This window comes from Moschus berezovskii, chromosome 16 (assembly GCF_049115385.1).
Source record: "Moschus berezovskii isolate FMDL1 chromosome 16, NW_MosBer_1.0, whole genome shotgun sequence".
NCBI lineage: Eukaryota > Metazoa > Chordata > Mammalia > Artiodactyla > Moschidae > Moschus > Moschus berezovskii.
In genome coordinates this window covers 13819510-13845051 of record NC_142475.1, presented here as the reverse complement: position 1 = coordinate 13845051, position 25542 = coordinate 13819510, and the positions used below count along the sequence as shown (strand labels likewise).

General features: G+C 42.8%; 2 protein-coding genes across 12 annotated transcripts in view; one reads left to right on the top strand and one right to left on the bottom strand.

The window, feature by feature from the left end:
* Nucleotides 1-2151, bottom strand: part of PTDSS1 (phosphatidylserine synthase 1) — a 69217-nt gene extending 67066 nt beyond the window's left edge. The window contains exon 1 of the mRNA XM_055431591.2: nucleotides 1973-2151. Coding sequence (XP_055287566.1) covers nucleotides 1973-2151 — 179 coding nt within the window. The remainder of the gene's footprint in view (nucleotides 1-1972) is intronic.
* MTERF3 (mitochondrial transcription termination factor 3) lies at nucleotides 2150-23819 on the top strand. 11 transcript variants are annotated; one of them, XM_055431597.2, is made up of 9 exons: nucleotides 2558-2785; nucleotides 4620-4711; nucleotides 5983-6331; nucleotides 7810-7962; nucleotides 12436-12625; nucleotides 16911-17058; nucleotides 17440-17511; nucleotides 18893-19054; nucleotides 23515-23819. In XM_055431597.2, exons 3-9 carry the CDS (start codon nucleotides 5998-6000, stop codon nucleotides 23707-23709), a joined length of 1254 nt encoding a protein of 417 aa, XP_055287572.2. In that variant the 5' UTR covers nucleotides 2558-2785; nucleotides 4620-4711; nucleotides 5983-5997; the 3' UTR covers nucleotides 23710-23819. The 11 variants fall into 11 exon arrangements, with proteins under 11 accessions (XP_088700804.1, XP_088700808.1, XP_088700807.1 ...); XM_055431595.2 differs by having other exon boundaries at nucleotides 2558-2810; XM_055431596.2 differs by lacking the exon at nucleotides 4620-4711 and having other exon boundaries at nucleotides 2501-2632.
* Nucleotides 23820-25542: the final 1723 nt, after the last annotated feature.

Sequence of the window (25542 nt, the reverse complement as noted above, 5' to 3'; positions counted from 1 at the left end):
GTCAGGGACAATGCTTTGTCTTAAATGCTATCCCTGGCGTTTACACATTTAGCATCTTTAACCCCCACCTGCTAAATATCAGAAGTTCCCCCAATGCTGAGGTCACCAAATACACTCCTGTACAGTTTCTGTGGATGGCTGAGATGAGAACCATTGATTGCTGGATAAATACATTAGGAGATAAGAAAGGTCCGTCTAGTCAAAGCTTTGGTTTTTCCAGTAGTCATGTATGGATGTGAGAGTTGGACTATAAAGAAAGCTAAGTGCTGAAGAATTGATGCTTTTGAACTGTGATGTTGGAGAAGACTCTTGAGAGTCCCTTGAACTGCAAGGAGATCCAACCAGTCCATCCTAAAGGAGATCAGTCCTGATTATTCATTGGAAGGACTGATGTTGAAGCTGAAATTCCAATATTTTGGCCACCTGATGCAAAGAATTGACATCAGGAAAAGACCCTGATGCTGGGAATGATTGAAGGCAGGAAGAGAAGGGGATGACAGAGGATGAGATGGTTGGATGGCATCACTGACTCAATGGGCATGAGTTTGAGTAAACTCCGGGAGTGGACAGGGAGGCCTGGCGTGCTGCAGTCCATGGGGTCACAAAGAGTCAGACACGACTGAACTGAACTGCACTGACATTAATTATGCATCATGTGCCAGGTACTCTGTTAAATACATTCACACACGTTCATTTAATCCTTATAACTCCATATTAGGTAAGGACCTATTTTATCCCTATTATACAGAGGAGAATCCTGAGGCTCAGAGAAAGGCTAAACAACTTAACCAAGGTCACACATGTAGTCTTGCGACCAGTAGTCTGGCTCCAAAACTCCACATCTCTAGGTTAGTGCTTAAGCATGGTTGGTATAAACACACATTTTTTTTGTTAAAGAGGTTCATTCAGAAAATACAAACCCTTATAAGTAGGACCCAAGGTGTACCTGTCCTTTAGGCATGAATCAGTTCCTTGGCTTGGGGCTGAGGGACCTCATGTTCAGTGAGGTAGCTATAAGCTGTGGGCCAAGAAGAGTTGGACGGAGTAGCTCCTAGGTACAAGTGTGTATTAGAAGTGCTTTGAGTGAGTGTGCATGTATGTTTTCAGGCGGTAAGAGAGTTGTGCTATAGTGTGTGTGGTGTGCGTGTTTTATTGAACCCTTTCCGCAGCATCTACAAAGCACCGGGCATCGCTACAGAGCCCTGACAATCTCTCATTTCAGCATGTATGCCGGGATAAGAACAGAACAGAGCGGGCACCGTGCGACGTGTGACGGGCTGGTGTCTGTGTGGCAGTGCTGGAATGTTGGCTGTGATGTGTGTGCGCATGGCTGGCAGTTTGTGTTGTGGTACAGGCTGTGGGAAGGGTTATGCGAGACGACTGGCGTACGACGCACCGTGGAGTGCATTTTTGTGGGCAGGTAGTGCTGAACCCTGGAGGAGTTCGGCGGGGAAGGGGTCTGGGTTGCGTCCCGGGCCTGGGCATGGCGCGTGAAAGACGCCCGAAGGCTGGGGGGTGTTTGCAGCGGGGACGTGTGTGCTACGCGTGGTGCATACCAGATGATTCATGCGGTGTGATAGGCGGGGACGGAGGCCGGCGAGGAGGGGGCCGGTGTCGTGATGCGCGGAGAGGGGAGCGATGCTGGGAGCCGGGGAGGGGGCAGGGAGGGCGATCGCGCCGGCGGAGCCACGCGTGTTCCCGGGGTGGCCCGGGGCGCTGCATGGGGAGAGCCGGTGTGGGCACAGGCGCGAGGGCGGGTGGAGGATGGCGGTGGGTCGCAGGGAAAGGACGAGCGCCGGTCCCCGAGGGGCGGTAGGGGGGCGAAGCTGGGTGTACTCGGGGACAGCCCGCGCGCGGAGCAGAAGGAGCCCGCTTCCTCCCCCGGCCATGGCTCGCCCCGCCGCCCCGCCCCGCCGCGTCCCCAGCCAGCCCCTTCCCCTTCGCCCTCGGGCGCGCCCGGCCCGCCCCGCACCTGGTGAAGGCGAAGTACATGAGGCTGACGATGGTGAAGCTGAGCAGAGTGATGGTGTGCGGCCGGTAGAAGAAGTCGATGGTGATGTCCTCCACTTGCTGCTCGTTGATCATCCGGAAATGCATCTTGTAGTTCACATCATCTTTACTCAGGGTCCGGCTCCCCACGCAGGACGCCATGGCCCGCCTCCCGGTCCCGCGGCGCGGCCCCGGCCCGCGGAGGCTGGGAGCCTGCGGAGGGGGAGCGGGGGGCGGACGAGCCGCAGCGGGCGGGCGGGCGGCCGGGCGGACGCCGGGGCCGGGTTGGGCGAGCGGCGCGGGCGGGGCCGGCGCGGGAGGGCGGGGCCGGCGCGGTCCACGCGGCCTCGGGCGGCGGGGGGACGGGGTCGGCGGGCCCGGGCCCCCGAGCGGGGCGTCCGCGGGGACGCGCGGCGGCTTCCCACGCCCGTCGGAAGGGTCCGCGGTGCCCGCGGGGGCCGGAGACCGCGTGCGCCCGGCGGCCGGCCCCGCCCCCGCGCCGCGCGCCGCCCGCTCCCCCCCGCGCAGCCGCGCCGATGGTCTGGTCCGCTCCGGCCGCAGCCCACGTGGGCCGGCGCGCGAGCGAGCGCCGGCGGGCAGAGCCGCGCCGAGGGGCGGCCTGGCGGCGAGGGCCTGGCCACAGGTAAAGGGGGCGCGCTCCCTGCCCGGGGGCTCCCGGTCCGGCCCCCGCCACCCGCGTCCTCCTCGGCTCTAGCCCGCGCCCCGGAACCGCGTGGCTCTGTAGGCCTTGGCGGCCCCGCGGAGGGTCGGCGCTGTTGTTTTGCTTCCTTGGCGGGTGAGAAGGACGCGCCGCGGCGCTGGTGCGTTCAGCGCGCTTTGCCCGGGCGGTGGGGGCGCGGGGTGATGCGGGGGACACGCGGAAGGAGGTCTAGATGGCGAGGGGGGCTTCCTCCGGAAGTTGGGTTTGGGGGAACCTACAACGGACTTTGTAGAATGACCGCGGGGCGGGGGGTGGTCAGGCCGTGTTCCCGAGGCCCCTGATTCCGACACCGTCCTCCTCTCCATCTTTCAGCCTCCTGATCTAAGCCTCCCAGAGATCGAAATCTTGCACCCTCGTCGAATGTATTTAAGCGCCAATGAAACTACTAAGGCGCCCAGTGGAGAACTAGTCTATTTGTGTTCAGTTCAGCTCAGTTCAGTCCAGTCGCTCAGTCGTGTCCGACTCTCTGCGACCCCATGAATCGCAGCACGCCAGGCCTTCCTGTCCATCACCAACTCCCGGAGTTCACCCAAACTCATGTCCATCGAGTCGGTGATGCCATCCAGTCATCTCATTCTCTGTCGTCCCCTCCTCCTCCCGCCCCCAATCCCTCCCAGCATCAGAGTCTTTGCCAGTGAGTCAGCTCGTCGCATGAGGTGGCCAAAGTACTGGAGTTTCAGCTTTAGCATCAGTCCTTCCAATGAACACCCAGGACTGATCTCCTTTAGGATGGACTGGTTGGATCCCCTTGCAGTCCAAGGGACTCTCAAGAGTCTTCTCCAACACCACAGTTCAAAAGCATTAGTGGGTTTCAAATTTTACTTAAGACCTTTTTGTCTTTAGACGCAGATGCCTTTACCGGATTTTAAGTATTTTGTAAGCAAATCAGTTCACCATACTTGCAAACCGATTCATTTCTGTACAGAAAACATGGGAGCAGTGCAGGCTCTGGGCCAGGGGGGATACAGAGATTGGGACGGTGCATGCAGGGATAAAGACAGAGCCCTGCTCTCGTGAACGAACAATAATCAATTGTTAGAAGTATACACGGCAATGAAATGATGATGTAGCAAAGACTGCGCTTGTAAAGAAAAACAGAAGGATAAACATTAGTTGTATAAAGACCGTTTAATGAATATGGATAGAATGCAAAAGCTGATCGTTCTGATGTGGGAGAGTTTTTTTTTTCTTTTTTGAAGGATAATTGCTTTACAGAATTCTGTTTTCTCTCAAACCTCAACATGAATCAGCCATAAGTATACATGTATTTCCTCCCTCCTGAACCTCCCTCCCATCTCCCGCCCCATCCCACCCCTCTAGATTGATACAGAGCCCCTGTTTGAGTTTCCTGAGCCATACAGCAAATTCCTGTTGGCTATCTATTTTACAAATGGTAATGTAAGTCGCCATGTTGCTCTTTCCATACATCTCACCCTCTCCTCCCCTCTGGTGGGTAGAGTTTTGATTTGAGCCTGGCTCTAGAGGCTTTGAAGTGATTCGGGGATTTCAGAAGTTTGAAGGAGGACAGAATGCTGGACAAACTGAGAAGTCAGAACATTTTAGAGCTCAAGAATCGTCTTATTGTACCCATCACCTTTTAAAAACTTGTCTTTTAAAGAATAGTTATTGAATCCCCCATCATGGGCCAGTCGTGCTGAACCAACTTGAGAAACTTTTATCTTCAAGTAGCAGAATTGTGGTCTTCTGGCTTCCAACTGAATGGCCTTATGACACTGCTGTGCAGAGAATGAATGTTGTAGCTTTGAGGAAAAACACGATAGATTTGGAGGCTCATTTCCCACCAGAGTTTAACAAAAATCACTCATAAGACTGCTGTAATTACGTTTTTCCTTTCTAAAATCATTTCAGAATAACAGGGAGATGTTTCACTTTTATATATTACTTTCAGGAGACTTCCCTAAACCACAGATCTCCAAGAAGAACTTAGACCCTGAAGCATTCATTTGATCTAATTCCAAGCATAAAACAAGCTGAAATTCGGTATGGAGAGAAACAAATCAAAAAGTTGTATGCAACAATTAAGTCTGAACTCATTTATGTTTGGTTGTGTAATCAGTGAATATAATGATTATTTTATGGCTAAAATGTGTTGGGCATTTTCCACATGCTGCACTCTATGCTATATTTTAATGGATTGCCTTATTTAATATAAAAAATGCATCATTTGCCCTTTAATTAAGCTGGCTAAATATAAAAGTCATTCCCTGATAAAAAATCTCTTTATAAACAACCACTTTTGCAGTCAAAATATACATATATCCGTTGCTGGTTGCTTGTAATACTCCTCTGTCTGTTCATTTTGCTTATTAGTTTTGAACCCCACCCCACCCCTCCATTTTGAAAGTCTTTTTCTTTGTTCCCGCTGTCAAACAGAATTTGGTTTTGTTCAATTCTGCTTTGAGGAACAGCTTTACCTGTGAAATAATCAATAGTGTTCAATCAACCCTGAGAATAAAGCAAGAAATGACCTGCTGCTGCTAAGTCGCGTCAGTCATGTCCGACTCCGTGCGACCCCATAGACGGCAGCCCACCAGGCTCCCCCGTCCCCCGTCCACTGGAGTGGGTTGCCATTTCCGTCTCCAATGCATGAGAGTGAAAAGAGAAAGTGAAGTCGCTCAATCGTGCCTCTTAGTGACCCCATGGACTGCAGCCTACCAGGCTCCTCTGTCCATGGGATTTTCCAGGCAAGAGTACTGGAGTGGGTTGCCATTGCCTTCTCCTAATGACCTTCTACAGTGGTAATATTTTGATGATTCATTTAAGACTAAGGAGAATTCTTCTTGTTTTTGTGACTAATGTATATACATAAAATGCATCTGAATAATTCAGTGTTATTTTGATCAGCAATCTGCTTCTCAAATATCCTTCAAATCAAATTTCAAGAGCACTTAATTGCATCACCTTGTTTTCTTTAAATATTAACAGGTTCAGCCGTAATTTTAATATTTACGGGTGTTTGTTTTAAATGTTTTTCTCATGCCACTGATTTTGCTTTCTGTCTTTAAATTGTAAAGCATATATTTATCTTTCCATTTCAGAAGTTCCTGTCTTTTGGTTTGTAACTGAAACTGCCTTGTTTTTTGCTTTTCCTATGCTTAAAAACATCTGACTGCTTTAGTCATCTAAAGTAATAAACACCTTTTAAGCAACAAAAATAACTTCCAGTTTATCTTTTTGTGGTTTGAATACTGTTTTAAATGTTTAAGTGAAATAAGTTTCTCTTTTTTGATGATTGTGTATTTCTTTTGTAGGCAACTTTAAGAAAAATGGCCCTCTCAGCCCAACAGATACCCAGATGGCTCAACTCAATTAAGTTGAGTAGCTTCATGACCGCTCTGCAACTCAGAAAAGGTTTTCAGAGACCAGGAAAAACATTGTTCTGTGGCGTTTTTGCTCAGCCCCATGCGTCCTCTGACGATTGCTTTCTCCAGTGGGGTTTTAGGACTTACAGGACTTCCTCCCTGTGGAATAGTTCCCAGTCCACCAACTCAAGTAGGCGAGAGATTAATTGTGCCCAAAGCACTTTGCTTCCTTCCGTGAATGAGCTGTCACAGAAGACACAAAGTATACCCAGCCTTGATTCTGAGCTGTCTCTAGAAGGTAATTTTTCCACTTTGAGGAAACTCCCCTTTGCCTCACCTTGGTGGTTTGAACAAGCTACCTGTTTATATTTTGTTAGCCAATTTCAAGTCATACTTTGTGTGAAAGAAAAAGAGCAATCCACTTCTATTCATTTGCTTCTGTTACGTAATAATCTGCTTGCTTTTATTAGGCCTCTGACTTACTAAGAAAAAAGTTTTTAGATTAATATGTTTAAGATTGTTCTATAGCTATGCCAATAGCCCTTGCTTTCTATGTTCTTTATTTAGATATTTTTAAAAGGTTTATTAGGATCTAATTTACCCTATTCTATATACCTAATTAGGGTATAATTTTACTCAAGTAAAAGTCATCTTTTTTGAGTATGCGGTTTTATTAATCTTGACATCATGCTTTTAGTTCTGTAGCAGCCACCACAGTCAACAAATAGAACAAAAAAAACTAGAACACCCCAAAAAGCTCCCTTGTGTAAATTTTTTTAGTCACTCTTCTCCTGCCTGTTCTTCCCATTCTAGGAATATTCCTATGCAAGGAATACTTCACTACAGATGAGATAATGTCAGGTTAAATAGATTATAAACACAAGCGAGCTGGGGGTGAGGCCCGCGAGGGGAGACTGGCTGTGTGAAATGAGAAAGGGTAGTGATTAGAGACAGAAAAATAGAACATGAAGTCAAGGCTCTGATTCCTTAGCCTCAGGTGGATTACAGTTCCCAGGGTCTTTTATACTGCATTTGACTTGGGTGCCTACATGCTAAGTCACTTCAGCGTGTCCAGCCTGCCAGGCTCCTCTGTCCATAGGATTCTCCGGCAAAAATACTGGGGTGTGCTGCCATGCCCTCAAGGGGATTTTCCCGACCCAGGGATCGAACCCGTGTCTCTTATGTCTTCTGCATTGGCAGGTGGGTTCTTTACCACTAGGGCCATAACAAAACCTCAGACTCAAGGCTGTACTAGAGAGGGTCAGTTCGTGGCAAGAGATTGCAGGTGATGAAAACAGAATCGTAGAAATCCTCTTACAGACATATTTGAGAATAATTTGGAGGAGAAAAGATCAGATCAAAATGACATTTCAGGATATGATGACTTTAACCCATACAATTCAGGCTGGTAGAGTATGTTGTACTTTTGGCCAAGTTAACAAGCTATGGTAGTAGACTCAGGTCTTTCTCAGAATGTACTATAGGTCATTAAGTATTCATACCCATTGATTACAAGTGAAGGAAAGGAAAGGAATTTTGTACAGGACTTCACCAACAAATTTCTTACTTTAGAGGAATAGTAGTTGTTATCTAAATAGTCTTAACCTTAGCTCTTGGAAGGTAGAAAATACATGGAATTCTTAGATGTTTAATTCAGAAATGATGCCAAGATTTAAAAAGAAGCAAACTAGGCAAAAGACTGCCTTTGTGGAAAGAACGTTTAAGTATACAGATTAGAAAGCTAACTTGCTTCTTTTCCACATCCCGGCCGCAAAGGACTGGACGATGTGCCTCCGTTGTCCCCATTGCAGCCGATTTCTGACGAGGAGGCTGTTCAGATTATCGCAGGCCCTCCATTGCCCGCATCTTCAGTCACACTTCAAGACTATGTGGATCATTCCGAGACTCTGAGGAAGTTAGTGCTTCTAGGTAAGTCTCAGTAACCCACGTTTTTTTTTTCCTTACTTTTAAAAGTAGCATTTCTATCTTTATCAAAGTACATGCACATGCCTAAAAGTCAAATAGTGTGAAAAGGCTTCCAGTGAAAAACCGTACTCCCAGCTTCATCCCTCCTGACCTGCCTCCTGCACTGTCTGCTTTTACAGCTCTTTCTGTTGGTATTTAATCTCTAAATGCCATGTAATCACTTGTAGTGCTATTGCTTGTTTCATCAGTTTTAGATCTCGGTTAATCTCTTGCACACACGTACTCTTCCCGTTCATTCTCTTCAATTCTCCCAATAGGCTATATTAACAATTTTTTAAATAAATCATTAGTCACTGATCCCATTATAATTTTAAATATTGCCCACTGCTCTCTAGGAAGTGTGCTATGATTATTTTTCTTCCTGTATAACCTTTCATTTTCTTGGAGTTAGTAACTGCTTTGTTTTTTGTTTGATTCTCTTCGTTGAAGTCTTTAGTTTTCTTTGAACTTTTGCACACCTTCCATTGGCCGCTCAGGACAGTTTTTCCTAACCCTCTCAGATGATTTTCCTTCCGTTTTCCTACTCCCCTGACCTTTCTCTGGAGCCCACTGTTCTGCTTTGGATGGCATCTCCAAGCGTGCTCTATAACTATCTTAGCTTGTTGACTAGTAGGATGCACCTAGGATTGAAGGCAGCCAAGAGATCTCCCTGCAAACTTTGATGAGTCCTCTTTTATTTTTCAATCTAGCACGTTATTGCAACTTTCTGCTTTTCCCATTATCTCTGCATCTGGTGTTTTCTCTTATTCTACATTCCCAGATAAAGAATTGAGGGATTGAGAGGAACAGGATAGGCCTGGGATTATCTCAGACCCATTTGTTTCTCTCATGTCTTGGTCACTGCCTTAGTTTTCAGGAAACAGTTGGGGGCTTCCTAACTTGTAGTCCTCCTTTGAGCAGTGTTCCCTGGTAATCTCTCTAACATTAGCGCTCTTTCTAAAATGCGGATCTGACTGTGTCAGTGACCTACTTGAAATCCTTCTGAGCTCTTCCTGGTCTGGCCCTTGTTCACCCCTTCAGCTCCACTTGCCTGCCACTCCCCTCCTTTTTGTTTGGCCAGGTCCGACAACTGGAGAGCTTAACTCAAGTTCAAGTGACTTCCCAAACGTCTCCTCTGACCCTCAGACAGAGTGACTCTCCTCTAGGCGTCCCCCACTGCTGACCTCAGTCTGGAAGCTAAGAACACCTTTATAATTGTTTACACATCTGTCCCTGTACAAGTTACTCAGACGTATAGGGAATGGCCTTGGTTCTCAAGAAGCTTCAGGTCTTAAGAAGCATCTAAATAATAATGGAAATCCAAAAACGAAAGGTACAGTGATAAATTCCACCTAAGAGAGACAAATAAAGTGTTCTGTGGGTTCAAAGGAGAGAGAAAGATGACATCTGCTGCAAGCAGGGAAGCCCAGGACGTCCTTGGCCCTGGGAGAGGTCCCATGGGAAGGGCATGTGGGAATTACCTTTGAATAATTTTCAGTATAGTTGGAGTTTTGAAATACGTTTCAGCCATTCCTTCATCTGTAGTTTGATCCTTCAATAGCACGTCCTGGCAATAACTTAAATGACAGTGCCCTCTCAGAACCATGATCCCATTGTTAAATAGTATTTTTTTTTTTTTTAATTGAAGTGGGTTGCCATTTCCTTTCCCGGGGGATCTTCCCGACTCAGGGATCCAACCCACGTCTCCTGCCTTGGCAGATGGATTCTTTACCACTGAGCCACCCAGGAAACCCCTGTACAGTGTTTTTGAGGACCCAAGTGTCCTGGTTCTTCTCTGCTTCTCAGATCTGTTTCCTGGCTTTCACTGCTTGTTCCGTATCCCAGGAGGCTCACCTCTGTGCTCGGGCTTCTTTGCCAGCTGGCTTCTGAGCAGCTTTGGCCGTGGGAGGCACATGCAGGAGGAGGGGGATGGCAGGTGGGAGTATTTTTTCCCCTGTCCCCTCCCTGTCTTGGGTCACGTAACTGCCTTGCTCCATAGCAACGGCTCCTACCAAGAGCAGCTCTTGCTTAATAGCTTGCAGCTCCCTAAGGGTTCACAGGACACTTCCTCCTCCCTGTCTCTTTACGCTAGGGGTGCCCTTGTTTATTCCCATAACTCTGCTCACACCACTGTACAGAATCCCTTCATTAAAGTTTTTTCATTTGAACTTGCTCGGGCAACTTCTGTTGCCTGCCAGACGCTGGCTGATACACAGAGTGTGTGTAACCAAACTGAATTGATGGGTCAAAACCAACTCAGGGCTGTGGTCACCTAGAAGTTAGCATCAGGTATTATTCATTCTTTATATCTGCAGAATTTGCCTGGTCCATAAGAGGCATCAGTGACTTTTTTTTTTTCAAGTTAATGAAATCGTTGAGTCAGCCCACGTGATTTGTGCTGACAGCAGCGTACCCTCCTGGTGAGACTCTGCCCTTCTTTTGCTGTTAAGAAGCAGCTTTTGAGGAATTCGGTTTCGGCACAGTCAGGGCGTGACAGCTCATGCTGAGCGAGGCACTTGAGCACCCGTCAGCTGCAATACTGAGTTAAACTGAAGTCTGAACCCTTGATGTGATTTTTAAAGCGTCCCTTCCCACATTTATCACAAATTTTTGGAACTTTGTTTAAACAAGATAGTTTAGCAAGTAAATAAATAAGATAGTAGTTTCTATCTTATTTATCCACCCACCCAGTAATTTAAAATCTTTTTCTGTTAGTACGATTTTGAAAATTATACTGTAGAAGAATTACATCTAGTTATTAAAACTGCAGCTGTTAAGGAGAAAGAACCCTAATCTCCTCTCCATCTCCAGTTCCACCTACGAAGGTAACCACCATCACCAGTTTGTTGAGTAGTTTCTTCACCTTTTTCTCAGCAAATGCATATATTACAGAAAGCCATGCAGTGGGTCTTTTATGTCCTCATGTAGTCAAACTTACTATTATTTTTTTTAAGTCCGTGTTTTCTTCTAGTAATTTTAGAGTTAGTATATATTTAGAGTCTTAATCTATCTGAAATTAATTTTTGTATCAGCTATAGAAGGAATTAGTAATTATTTTTCAAATATATAGCTAGATGTCACATTGTGTTTTAATGAATAGTCCATCTTTTCCCCCACTGGTTTTAAATGTTATTATCCAACCCACTCCAGTACTCATGCCTGGAGAACCCCATGGATGGAGGAGCCTGGTGGGCTGCAGTCCCTGGTGCTGCAGAGTTGGACACGACTGAGCGGCTTCACTCACTCAGTCATTTCAACACTAGATTTTTAGTTCATCTTGGATCTGTTTTTAGTCTTCTGTGTGTATGTGTGTTTGTGTAATCTATTTTTCTGTTAATTATCATCTTATATCAATGCCTGTTTAATGTCAAGAAGTTTGGGTTTAGAATTATATTTGTATCTAATACATGGAATTATAGACACCATTTTTAAAAGTGCTTTTATTTCATTGCATTTATATTTAAGACTATAAAGTTACATCTAGAAAACAGTTTGAGAGTTACTTTTTAACCTGAAGAAATATTTTTAAGAATATAAAATTTAAAAAAGAAAAGAATATAAAATTTAAGTCTAAACAAAATTATACCTTATTATCTTATGTTTAGGATAAGGAATAGGCCTTTCCTATTCACGTTTGATTTTTTTTCTTAATCAGATAAAAAGGAAAAACGGAGAATAAAATGCTCAGTTTTAATGAGAATTTTGAATCAAAAGTTACTTTGATTCCCTGCTTAATTGAGGTGGACATCTAATTATATCCATCACCAAAGTCCAATAACTTGCTTTCTCCCCCTTCTGACTTCCTCTCCTGTCGCTTGTCTCATTTGCTTAGACTACCTCAGATTCTGAGACCTTGTGAAGGTGGAAGGTGGTGTACTTTCTGCTTCCCTGTTACTTGAGAACTGTGTATGTTTCATGAGCTCCTTCGAGGCTCTTGTCTTTATGCTAAAGGCATGTGACATATGAATACAGTGAGTAGGACATAGGGTTCGCTTTTGTTCCTCCTATGGAGGGATTCATAAGCCAAGTTTTAAAATAATGCTTATAACTAAAATGATAAACTTCAAAGAAAGTAGCAGTTCACGGGGCGTCTTACCCTGCAGAATGATCAGTGAAGCAGCCACCATGGAGACCAGTAAGGGCTCAGAAGCACCCTGCAAACAGTATCCAGGAGCCCTTAGATAAAGATGACAGTGACCATGGATGCAAATTCAGCCCCAAATGCACTGTTTTCCTTTATACGTGGACTTTGAAAGAAATACTAGCTTTTAATGTATTTTTATTTCTGCAACCAAATTAGAAGTTTCTGTTGGCCGGACTCAGGTCTCCTTTGGATAGGTCATTTACCTTCATCAGTAATTTCTTGTGTTTCTATACATGACATTTAATGACTCAGCCAGATAGGTATCTTCACACAGGGTTTGTCATTTACTCCAGGAGTGGATTTATCCAAGATTGAAAAACATCCCGATGCAGCCAACCTCCTCCTGCGACTGGATTTTGAAAAAGACATTAAGCAAATGCTCCTGTTTCTTAAAGATTTGGGCATAGAGGATACCCAACTGGGACCATTCCTGACAAAAAACTATGCTATTTTCTCTGAAGACCTTGAAAATCTGAAGACCAGGTAGGGCTGTTAGATTGATTTCACATAACCCAAGAAGGGGTTATGAAGAAATAACATGCATGAGTTATTTTTTTTTAAGTCTCAGCACCATAAGGATCTGCCGACATAATGAATGTGAATGTGACTTTTTGTTATGGACCTTCTTTGATCAGAATTAAGTATCTAGGGACTTCCCTGTGGTCCAGAGGTTGAGACTCTGTGCTCCCCATGCAGGGGACCTGGATTCAATCCCTGGTCAGGTAACTGGACCCCAAGTGATGCAACTAAAGATCCCACATGCTGCAGTGAAGGTCAGAGGTCACATGTGCCTCAGTTAAGTCCTGGCGCAGCCAAGTAAATAAATACTTTAAGAAAAATTAAGAATCTAAGTTACTTCTTTTGTTCAACTACCCATTATTATTTTTATGCTTTCAATTTATTGCTAAGCCACTACTTTACTGTTTCTGTTTGGAAACTGGGATAAGTTTTTTTCTAATCCATTAACAAATAGCTGAATTATCTGAGGGCACACTTTAAGGTATGAAAGCCTGATCTTTTCTATTGTTCTTTCTGACCAATGTTGGATGGTAGATATTTAACCTTCTTTTGGCAAATACTGTATAATTTGCTTAGTTGCTTCTGTCAGTTGGCTATTTTGGTTCTTCCTTTTTTTAAAAAAAAATAGCACTCTTATAAATATCTGTGTACTTCACTCAACATTCAAGGAATTTATTGAATTTGTGAGAGTTGAAACAGTCAGGTACTGTTGACCTGTGAGGTAAGAATCCCGCTGGGCATTGGCAACATCACAGAGAGGAAGACAGAGGCTGGGTCTTTTAAGTTCACATCTTGGATTTATCGTCACTCCGACCTCTTACCTAAATCAGGTTTTCCCAGACTCACTGCATGAGAGCACTATTCACTCCGCTGCCCAAATCGGAAATACTGGTATTAACTTGGACTTCTAGTCTTTTATCTTCCACATCTAAGAATAACCAAGGTCTGTTGGTTCTGTTTGTATCGCTTTCAAATCTTAACCTTCCCTTTGAACACTTGACCTCGGGTCTCCATTGTCTCCCATAAAGAATGCCGCAGCCTTCTCCTAACTAATGTGCCGCTCAGCTTCTCACCCAGGCTGTTCTCACACCGGTTTCAGAGAGCTGTATAGTTCCTTGAAGGTCTCCGAGTTAGGGGGAAAAAAACAAAATAGCAACAACAAAAAAAAAACACATATGTCTTACATAATTATTCTTGAATCATTTGAGCCCTTACTATATAAGCAAGGCACTTAGATGTACTCCCTCCCTTCATGTGACCTACAGTCTGGTGTAATACATGCAGGCTGTTACAGTTCAGAGGTTGGAAAGAGTGGAAATGGTCCTAGGGGACTCAGTCTGACGTGGCCGGCTCTGCTCCTGACTGTCTGGAACATTCTTCTCTCCCCATGTAAAAACCAGCTTGCCCTTTTGCTGAGGATGTAGTCCAAAGCAGAGTGCATACCACGAGGTGGAGATCACTGGGAACCATCGCAGAGGCCGCCCGATGCACCTTTATTATTCATATCCTTGGGAGAGGCAGAGAGAGGTTAAATAATTTGCCCTAGATGCTCCAGCCAGTCTAAGGGGCAAAGCTGAGATTCAGATGCTCTTAGCCTAACTTCACAGTCCTTGCTACTATACTGTACTGCCTCCCTACTTTTAATGCTATGAGGGAAGCATACATTTAAAAGGAGGTTAAGTTAATTTGCTCAAGATCATACATACACATATGAGAATAACAAAGATTATTTTCATGTACGGAGTGTAGTCTAATGGATCCTAAACCTGGCTGCCAAATTAAATTGGAACATTCTTTAAAGAATTATTTGGAATTTTTTAATAGATAATTTACCACATAAACTTAAAAGGCGATACAATGAAAAGTAAGCTTCTCCTGGAAGAGGCGAAGGTATAATCTTTTTTTGAACTTAGCTTCTGGCTCTGGTATGTACAGATTTATTTTCTAGAATTTCTGTGATTGCACTGACTGCATACACTTGTTTGCTTTTCAGTGAAGAGAATTTGAAACATATTAAAGAGTTGGTTGATTATTTTTAAGAATTTTCAAATGGTGTGCATTTAAGTTATTAGAATTTTTTTTTGGCTGGGTCTTGTATCTTAATTTTTTATTGGAAAAGTTATCACAGTAGATAACAGTTTCAATAGTGTTTTAATCAGATACTGGTCTCTCCTGTGACCAAAAAAAAGAAAAAAAATCATACTTGTCCTTTCCAGTTTACTTATTCCTATTCCTCATCAGCCTTGTAAGACCTGTCTAGATAGGCAGGTACTGTTGTCAGGTTTTTTGTTCAACTAGCTAAGGATGTTGTGTCATACACCAGCATGTATGTGTGTCTATACGCACTCATATACAAGAGCGTGCGTACACAGAGTTGGTAGCATTTATACAACTGTGCTGCACCTCACATTCGTAACTCTGTTTTGGAGATGGTTTTTTATTGGCTCTTCCTATTCTTTTTAACCCTTTTTCGGTTCATGTTAAGATCTGTCTAGTCCCCTCTTGGTAAACACAGTGGTTATTTTCTGCTTTTTTCTGTCACAGAGAAGCTGCAGTGACTCCCCTTTTATAGCAATCATTTCACACATATTGGTATATATCTGTAGAACACATTTCTAGAAGTAGAACTGCTAGGTCAAAGGGCATATGCATTTATAATTTTAATAGATAGATTGCCCTTCATGTCGGCTTTCCAGTTGACACTCCCACTGACAGTGTGCACATGTGCCATTTCAGTTCATTGTGTTGATGAAAACATTACCTTGTGGTTTTGGAAATGATGTTTAGACCATCAGATGTTTGAAGGATCTTTTCATATGTTGAATGTCTGTTTACATTTCCTTTTCTATAAATTATGTGTGTCCTTTACCATTTTTAATTGGGCCTTTTTCTTTTTTTTTTTGGTAAGTATTTTTTAATGCGTTAACAAAATTAGTTCTTTCTCTATGACCTGTTGTAAGTATTTTTCCTAGACTGTCACTTGTCTGACTTGGTGATTTTTTTTTTTTTGCCTTGCATTTAAATTTTTGTGTAGTTTTATCAATTTTTTTTCTCTCATCTCCTCTAAGGGACTGGTTTAAAGGAATAATAGTCATTTAGTGTAAAATATAAGTTCTGATACATGGTATAAAAATAGCATAGTCATTAGGGTTAGGCATGCCTGAGTTCAACTTTCAGCTCTGTCATTAATTAGCTAGTGGCCTAAGACAAGTTATTTAACTTCTCCTAATCTGTGTTTCTTCAAGTGCAATGTGGGAAATTTACCCGGCTTACAGGGGTTTGTTTGTTTTTCCGATGAGAATCTAACAAGATAATGTCCTAGAATATTTTGGGCATTTAAACTGGCTTTCACTATGTTTATAGATTTAAAAAATCAATAATGTTACTTTACAGTCATACTTTCTGGACTTTACTGCCTTATTTTGGTTCCCAGAAACAGCAGGGAATTTCTGAGTTGTTAACAAAATACATACTGAAAGACTATAGTGAAAATTATTTATGAAAATACATTCTAAGAATTCTCTGGCAGTTTAGGACTCTGTGCTTCCACTTCTTGGCTCCCTTCAGGGAACCAAGACCCTAAAGCCATGAGACAAGGAGACAGCCAAAAAAAAAAATTCCTCTTTCCACTCTTAACCACATGCTTGATGATCTTTCTTTGTAAAAACAGTTCTGAATCCCCTCTTACTTTCTGTTTTCTATTCTTAGCAAAATAATTCTAAAGCAGAGGCTATCTCATTATTTTTTTTTAACCAACCAATAAAACAAGTCAGATTAACTGAAAAGCGAATCTGTTTGTTAGTGGATTTCAGAAATCTTTTCTAATTATAAATGGAAAAGCTGTATGGGTACTTGTTTTGTTTTAACCACGCGTGTGTGCTTGCTCAGTCATGTCCTACTCTTTGCAACCCCATGGACAATAGCCCGCCAGACTCCTCTGTCCATGGAATTCTCCAGGCAAGAATACTGGACTGGGTTGCCATCTCCTTCTCCGGAGGATCTTTCCGACCCAGGGATTGAACCTGCCTTTCTAACATCTCCTGCATTGGCAGGCAGATTTTTTTTTTACCAGTGTGCCACCTGGAAAGCCATTTATCTTAATCATATTTGGGTCATTATTATAGGATGCTTTTGCTTAAACTTTTTTTTTTTTTTTTTTTGGTTTGTGAATGTTTTAAAAACAGTTACTTTTGAAGGTAGCAAGACACTAGTGATATTTACGGTGTGTGCATGTATTTTGTTTCTCTAGGGTGGCTTATCTACAGTCAAAAAATTTCAGTAAGGCGGATATTGCACAGATGGTCAGAAATGCACCATTTCTTCTGAGTTTTTCAGTGGAGAGACTGGATAACAGACTGGGATTTTTTCAGAAAGAACTTGAACTTAGTGTGAAGAAGGTAAAAGAGAACTGGGGAATTAGTATGTTTTCACGTCAGCTGCATTTAGTAACTGTTAAAGCTCATGTTTCTAACTGATGCCTGGCCCATATGAATACTATCAATGCCTGGTGTTTTCTGTATAAGAATGGATTACCTTACTAGGTTAATGATGTTGCTGTATCATTTTATGATAATTCCATCAAGTTGCTTCCTTAACTATTATTCTGAGCATTTGTTTTTCTCCTCAAACAGTAATAAGTATTTGTATTTCTGGGCTCCTTAGCATCTCTCTCCTGGGTCATATTTTAAATTTTACTTTTATATCTTAGTTATGCCTTGTTTTTTCTAAACTAGTTGAATATGCATGTATATTAATAATAGATTATTTTATAACTGTAGACTAGAGATATGGTAATTCGTCTCCCAAGGCTACTAACTGGAAGTCTGGAGCCTGTGAAGGAAAACATGAAGGTAGGACAACAATAAGTTTTGGAGACACCTGCTTCTGAAGTGTTTAAGTCCTCTGAAGGGAATGGGTTTTGCTCTCATCATCTTAAAGAAAACCAGATTGTAAAAGAAGGTATTTCTAAGAAGGTGGACCTAGGAAATAGTATGATAAATATACTGCAGGCGGTTTATTTTAGTTTATAATTTTTTCCATATTGACCAGGTATTACATGAGTAACTTGCCTTGCAGACATTGGTACTGTAATCCTAGAGGAGCAGGTTAGGTATCTGGGTGGGACCTGGAAGCCACTTCCTTTGCCCAGGATGAGGGTCTGTGTTGTTTTCACCTGGGTGGGAGACCAGCGGCGGCATCTGGAGCTTCTTTGCAGAGGGTAGGGCCAGCACGTGGCTCTCTTAGAACCTGTGCCAGGTGCCAGCTCTAGTTCCATCGTAGAACACACCAGACACTCTACTGCTATATAGAACCAGGGGCAGCTGACTTGTTAGTATCCCACAACGGTCATGGGATTTGAAATTATTATATAAATTATGCCTGTTTACTGAGGTGCCTAAAGTGTTCGATACTCAGCTGTTGAAGAAATTTGTATTGAGCATCTACCCACGTTCTTTTCCGGGTAGACAGTCCCTGCCGTTGTGGAGTTTACAGTCCAGTGGAGGGGATTGCCTGCAAGTGATGAGAGCGATGGACAGTGGGGAAGCGTATGATACTCTGAACGCACAGAAAGGACCTATCCCACATTGGAGTGTTTTTGTTTTTTTTTTAATCATCTCTGTTTTGGAATTTTGACATGTAGCATTTCCAGATGACATGATTAGGAGTGTGCTTGGGAGCAGAGTCTCAGAAAGCACTTTGATAATCCGCCTGCCAGTCTGTGGTGTAGGGTCCATGCAGATAACCTGACCAGGCTTCCTGTGGCCACTGTTCCTCTATCTTGTAATTACGATAGCTCCTTTGGTGAGCTTCATGATGGTCATCAGGCTGTGAGTAGCTCATCCTCAAGAGAGAGGTTTAAAATTTAGGTTACCCCAGAAGCAAGCAGTCATGAGCCCTTAAGGGCACTGGCATAGCCATCTCCAGATTTTACTGTCCCTAAATTTTGAAAGAATTATTGTGTCCTCTGGCATGTTATCAAAATAACTATTTGTGTTGGTGATTCATGGGCTTCCCTGGTAGCTCAATGGTAAAAAATCCACCTGCCAATGCAGGAGACACAGGTTTGATCCCTGGGTCGGAAAGATCTCCAGTATTCTTGCCTGGGAAATCATATGGACAGAGGAGCCTGGCAGGCTACAGTCCATGGGGTCTCTAAAGAGTTGGACTCAACTTAGGGACCGAACAACAACAGTGACTTTCGTGATTCATCGCAACTCTACTTTCTTTTAGGTTTTTCGGCTTGAACTAGGTTTTCAGCAGAATGAAATTCAACACATGATTACCAAGATCCCGAAGATGCTGACGGCAAATAAAAGGAAACTTACCGAGACTTTTGACTACGTGCACAACGTGATGCGTGTGCCCCACCACATCATTGTCAGGTTCCCACAGGTGAGGCGCTCACAGCTCTCTGTCCTGAAGAGCTGCCATCACCCCTCGTCCAGAACCTCCGCAAGCGCACCGTACTCTCCGCTTGTGAAAATCCCGTGCTGTTTGTGAAGGAATCAGACCAAACACAGTCCAGTTCTGAGAGCTGTATTAAGGCAATATTTCTTTTTTTTTTATTATTTTAATTGGAGGCTAATTACTATATTGTAGTGGTTTTTGCTATACATTGACATGAATCAGCCATGGGTGTACATATGTTCCCCATCCTGAAACTCCCTCCCACCTCCCACCCCATCCCATCCCTCAGGGGCATCCCAGCGCACCAGCCCTGAGCAGCCTGTCTCATGCATGGAACCTGGACTGGTGATCTATTTCACATATGGTAATTCTCTCAAATCATCCCACCCTGTTCTTCTCCCACAGAGTCCAACAGTCTGTTCTTTACATCTGTCTCTTTTGCTGTTTTGCATATAGGGTCATTGTTACCATCTTCCTAAATTCCATATATATGTGTTAATATGCTGTATTGGTGTTTTTCTTTCTGACTTACTTCTCTCTGTATAATAGGCCCAAGTTTCATCCACCTCATTAGAACTGATTCAAATGCATTCTTTTTAATGGCTGAGTAATATTCAATTTTGTATATGTACCACAGCTTTCTTATCCATTCGTCTGCTGATGGGCATCTAGGTTACTTCCATGTCCTGGCTATTGTAAACAGTGCTGCGATGAACATTGGGGTACACGTGTCTCTTTCAGTTCTGATTTCCTCAGTGTGTATGCCCAACAGTGGGATTGCTGGGTCGTATAAGGCCATATTTCTTTTTGCCCATCTTTGTATCAAGACCACAGTCTAGCAAATGTGATAGCGGGATTACTTGTGCGAGAGAAGGGCACACATATACATCTCTGGAGGAAAGGTAAGTGATGAATCTGTTTCCCTGTGGTTTGTACCTAGTCCTCATTCGGCTTTTTGGAATCTAACGTGTTCTCTCCTGTGCGCTTCTCTATTCACATGGAAACAGAGCACTTCCCTTAAAGACTTTTTTCCATTCTAAATGTATTTTATTCACAGTCTGCCTAAATCCATTAGTTAACAAGCCATGTTGTAATGATCTCCTATCAAAGCATGTAGTTCTTAGCTCCAGTTAGTCATCATGCCAAAGCCATAATTATGTTTTCTAAGCTGATCAGACTTTACTGTTCTTTAGCTGGTGAGCGACATTATCTGCTTGTTCAGAAGAATGTTTCTTTGAAAGCAGGTCTTGTCTGATTTATACACTGCTAAATTCCCTGCACCTGGAATTAGAAGGGACAATTAGTAGGTACTGGATAGATATCTGTTGAACAAATGAATGAATCTCATGAAAGTCATCCTTCTTTCCTATTTGGCATGTGAATAGACATTCAGTATTCATTGGATAAATGAAAGATTGAATCGCATTAAAGTGATTCCTCCATTTGCTACATGTGTTCTCAGTGAAAAGGTGGGCAATGAAACATGACTTTAATACAACTCTCAGAACTAGCCTGCATTAGGTAGTTTCCTCACAAACAACAACATTTATTTACCTATCATATTTCACTGTGAATGGGCCCTTAATAGAGAATTTTTGTTTCATCAAATGCATGAGTATTCATTATAAAAAGTGTTAGAAGCCTGCAGGGGTGCAAATTTGGCTTTATGGAACCATCATAAAGTAAGTAATCTTCAACTAAAAAGCAGTAACAGTTTTCCGCTTGGTTGACAGATAATTCCATGACAGTAGAGCATAATAAGAGAATGTGATTAGAGGATGTAAAAATCAATGAGTCATGGTCTGTATTCTCATGGAACTTGTAATCTAGTGTGGAAGACAGGTTTTTAGAATGTAAATTGCTTTACATTATGTTAGAGTCTTAGCCAGATACCATATATAGCTGCTGCTGCTAAGTCACTTCAGTCGTGTCCGACTCTGTGCGACCCATAGACGGCAGCCCACCAGGCTCCCCCGTCCCTGGGATTCTCTAGGCAAGAACACTGGAGTGGGTTGCCATTTCCTTCTCCAGTATGTGCAAGTGAAAAGTGAAAGTGAAGTCACTCAGTCGTGTCCGACTCATAGCGACCCCATGGATTGCAGCTTACCAGGCTCCTCCATCCATGGGATTTTCCAGGCAAGAGTACCGGAGTGGCTTGCCATTGCCTTCTCCAACCATATATAGCTATTGATTCAATTTAGGAGAGGCAGGAAGATCTTAGAAATAATAACAGCTATTAATTGCTTATTTACTATGTGCCAGCTCTGTCTCTGCTGCTTTACTTGTATTAATTCATTTACTCTTTACAGCAACCCATATGAGGTAGGTAGTATTATTGTCCCTACTTCCCAAGTGAAGAAATTAAGCATAAAGAGATTCAGTAGCTTGTCCAAGGTTACCCAGGTAACAGGTGCCAGAGCTCGGATTAGAACTCTGGCAGTCAGTTTGAAAACGCATGCTCTCACCTGAGATCTACTGCTACCCTAAGGAGTGACATTTGAGTTGTCTGTAGAATGAGTTGGGCTTAACAATGGACAGAAACTTTGAAAGTAGAGAAAAATGTTAGCTTGACTAGATACATCAAAATCAGTTGTTTAAAAACACAGACTTTTTTTTTAGGTACCCCAGATCCTAGCTTCTGAGAAGCCCCGTTATAGATGTGTGGCTTCCACATTGGGAGGATTCTCAGACTCCCACGTAGGATTGTTTTTCGTTTTTTTTTCTTTTTTAAAAAAAAAGCTTCATTAATGGAAACATAGGCTAACTGACAGCCAGGACTGTGAGGGAACTGATGTAGACTTAAAATTTTTGGCTGGGGCTTTAAAAACTTAGTGGTATGAAACAATTTTCTCATGCAAATAACAGTTCTGGTTGGTACATAATTTTTTGATTAATTAAAAGTGGAGAAGCAGTTCTAACTTTAAAACTACAGTTAATTTAGTCATCTCAGAGCAGTGAGCATGGATGGTAAAAGGTAACAAAAGCAGTGAGGTAATAACAAGGAAGAAATCACTGTCAGGAACGAGGCTTATCCCTTGTTTCTCCTCTTTCCTTATGGGTTTCTGTGAAGGCAGAGCTGAAGTCCACGTTAGGGCAGAAGGGGATCGAGGGAGAGAAAAAAACTTCAGCAGTGACTTTTGGACTTGAAAGATCATACAAATCTAAATCGATCATAATGAATTCACTTTGAACCACTGGGAAACTAATATAGTTAACTAGTCATAAGCTGTATAATTGCCTCAAAGCATTATTATATTTAGGAAATGAATAATAGTTTGGGAGCTTCATAGTCATGTGTGGCCTTGTCTGTATGTTGTGTAAGCTGAGAGTGACTGGAAGAGTCATATTTAAGAAACACCTAAACGCTTCTTATGTCTTTTGAGCAAATAATAATACGATAATCGGAATGCAGTTACCACAATGAAGGCAGAGGAGCACATAATTTGTTTCTGCAGAGAGAGAAAAAGATGTTCCAAAAGCAAGCCAATCTCATGTTGAGTTAGCACACTATCCTTTTTTGGCCACTGTTCTCAAAGTTCTTTAGTTTTCAACAATCGTTTTTCACAGTGTCCTTGCCAAGTGATCTATTATTATTTTGTTTCCACTTGAACATAAAGACAGACTCTTGGAGGTTATGTGCTATGTGGAGTGTCCCCAGTGTATCTGAAGTACAGTCATGGGAAGGACCTGAGACCTCGTAGTAAATGCAGTTCATTGGGCCTTGCCAGGGAGCCTCACAGATGCCTCTTTAGCTCAGGGCTCCATTCAGGTCTGGCCAGATCTTGCAGTTCTCCCATCTTCCTTACAGCTGGCTTTACAGATTTAGCCTGCTTCTGACTCCTTTTTACAATTACTGTATTTACCCCATTCCTCAGGAGTTTTAACTCCAAAGCAGTTAAGTTGCTCCCCTGAAGTCCAGGTTCCTTTCATTTTAATACCAGTCAGAGGGAGCAACAGGAATTTAAAAAGAAAGAAAGAAAGGGAAATAGGGAAGCTTCACAGATTGTGAAATCTTACACAATTTTTCATGCCATAAAGCACCATCTCTTACTTTGGTTCTCCAGCTTGGCAAGCATCAGAATCACTTGGAGGACTTGTGGGCCCCGTTCTCAACGTTTCTGATTTAGTAGATTTGGGGTGGGACCTTCAGGTTTGCTTTTTAAACAGCTCCTCGGGTCTCCAAATAAGTCTGGTCTTTGCCTTCAGTGCAGCACTTTATTATCTTAGAATTGTTCTGAATATTAGTTTTGAGTTCCTAATTTTTAATCATAATTTCTTAGTAGAAGCCAAAGGGTTTAAACCCTCTAGCATTTACCATATTTATTGAACATGTGATTAATTATTTATATTTGTTAATCTATTAAACTGTTCAGCCAGATAAACATTTTAATAGTTCATATTTCAGTGTACAGTGTTTTTTTTTTAACTCTTTTTTTCTTTTCCAGGTGTTTAATACAAGGTTGTTTAAAGTCAAAGAAAGACATTTGTTTCTTGCCTATTTAGGAAGAGCACAGTATGACCCGACAAAACCGAACTACATCTCTTTAGACAAATTGGTATCTGTGCCTGATGGAATATTTTGTGAAGGGATGGCCAAGGCATCAGTACAAGACTTCGAGAAATTCTTAAAAACTCTTTAGTTTTTGATGAATGTTAAAATGTAATAATGTAAAGTGAATGTATATATGAATAAATACATTTTTAAATAAATGCTTCAAACCTCATTATAAATTGGGGACACTTCTGATAGATGCTTCTTCCAAGTTTCTTGTGACTTAACTCACATTTTACTCAACCATTTCCTTCCTTCTTGGGAAAGAGAACTAAAATACAGCAAGTTTAGAGAAAGGGAGGCTGTCTGCCAGGCTGGTGTGCTGTCCTGGTGAAGACGGGAACAGTGGAGGATTTTTCTTCTTGTTTTCAAGGTCTTTTAAAATTATTTCATCACAAGACAGCTCTATTTTCTTTGACATGTTAGGAGTTCAGAGCATGCCATATTATCCATCTAGTATCTACTACTCCCTTAGATTTTGCTACAGAACGGATTCGATTTTGGTTTATCTACACTGTTATGTTCCTGAGCAAAGAAAGATATTGAAAGTTGCCCACAGTTGGCTACTGAATCTGGAAAGGAAAAGGGATGGGAAAGTCGTTGGAAGGATGGCAATGAGACGTAGGAAAAGGCCACATAACAAACCTTTGTCTTATGGCCAGGGTATACAGATTTAGCATGAAATACTTTTTTTTCCCCCGTTTCCCATTTAGACGTGATCCTGGGCACAGGATCTGATTATTTGTGAGTTAAGGCATCATGGCTTCAGGTGTCTGCCTTAGGATCACGAGACCGACTGGACTGTTGGCACTGGTGGCCCCAGGAAGCCACGCTGGCATCTGCACTCCCATTGTAGTCTGCTCCCACACTGACTCAGGCGGTGCGTCCTGGTCACTCTGGTTCATGGAACACGTGTACATCTGTGCTTGTCCACCTGGAACCCTGAGCCAGGATGGAAAAAGTCTGATGATTCTAGTGGAGAAATGAGGTGGCATAAGATCCCTGACCACACCTCAGTTGTCCCAGCTCTGCCCGCTGAGCACCACAGAAGGGGGTGAAGAGACCATTTTGGGTATTGCGGCCTCAGCAGGGTCCACGTGGAGCAGAACTACTCAGCCGAATTCAGAACTAGGAGCAACAGTGTTTTAAAACGACTAACTTTAGGGATAGTTGGTTGTGCATTGGGGTTCTGTGTGCTGGATGTCCTGAAACTGAGAAACTAAACTCGTGATTGGTCGGGGTCTTCCTATTAATGTATTTCACTCATTCCCTCAACAGATTAGAATACAGTGGTGAGTGTGGCATAGATACATGTCTTCATGGAGTTCTCTAACAGATGAGCTCAATAAACAGGGAACACGGACTTCCCTGGTGGTACAGTGGATGAGTCTGCTTGCTAAAGCTAATGCAGGGGACGACACAGGTTCAATCCCTGGTCTGGGAAGATACATGTGGTAGAGCAATTAAGTCATGTGCCACAACTGCTAAGCCCACGGTCTATAGCCCAGGAGCTGTAGAACCTGTGCTCTGCAACAAGAGAAGCCCAGGCTCTCCATAACTAGAGCATTGCTGCCCACTCACAGAAATGAAGACCCAGTGCAACCAACAATACATTATAAAAAAAATAAATAGGGAACATGGAAGAAGATTCAGCCAGGAGGCTAGCATGGACGCAAACTGCCTTGTCTTTCTAAGACTCAGAACTTAATTTTGCCTTAATTAACTACCCATTCAGAACAGGCTAGCTATGCTGCCATAATGAACAACCCTAAAACCACATATGATTTAGGACCAGAGATGTTTTTAATCTCATATATGTCCAACTTGGGGCCAAAATAGTTTCTGTTCCACATTATCTGAGTGACGGAGGCTGGTGGAGCTTCAACCATGTCTGGAATGTAGCCCATATATGGAAGGGGAA

Excerpts from the sequence above, each read along its gene's own strand:
- MTERF3 (XM_055431596.2), top strand. The coding sequence starts at position 5,998 with ATGGCCCTCTCAGCCCAACAGATACCCAGATGGCTCAACTCAATTAAG. Across the intron at positions 12,626-16,910 it reads CTTGAAAATCTGAAGACCAG|GGTGGCTTATCTACAGTCAA; the intron begins GTAGGGCTGTTA and ends TTGTTTCTCTAG. Across the intron at positions 17,512-18,892 it reads CTGTGAAGGAAAACATGAAG|GTTTTTCGGCTTGAACTAGG; the intron begins GTAGGACAACAA and ends ACTTTCTTTTAG.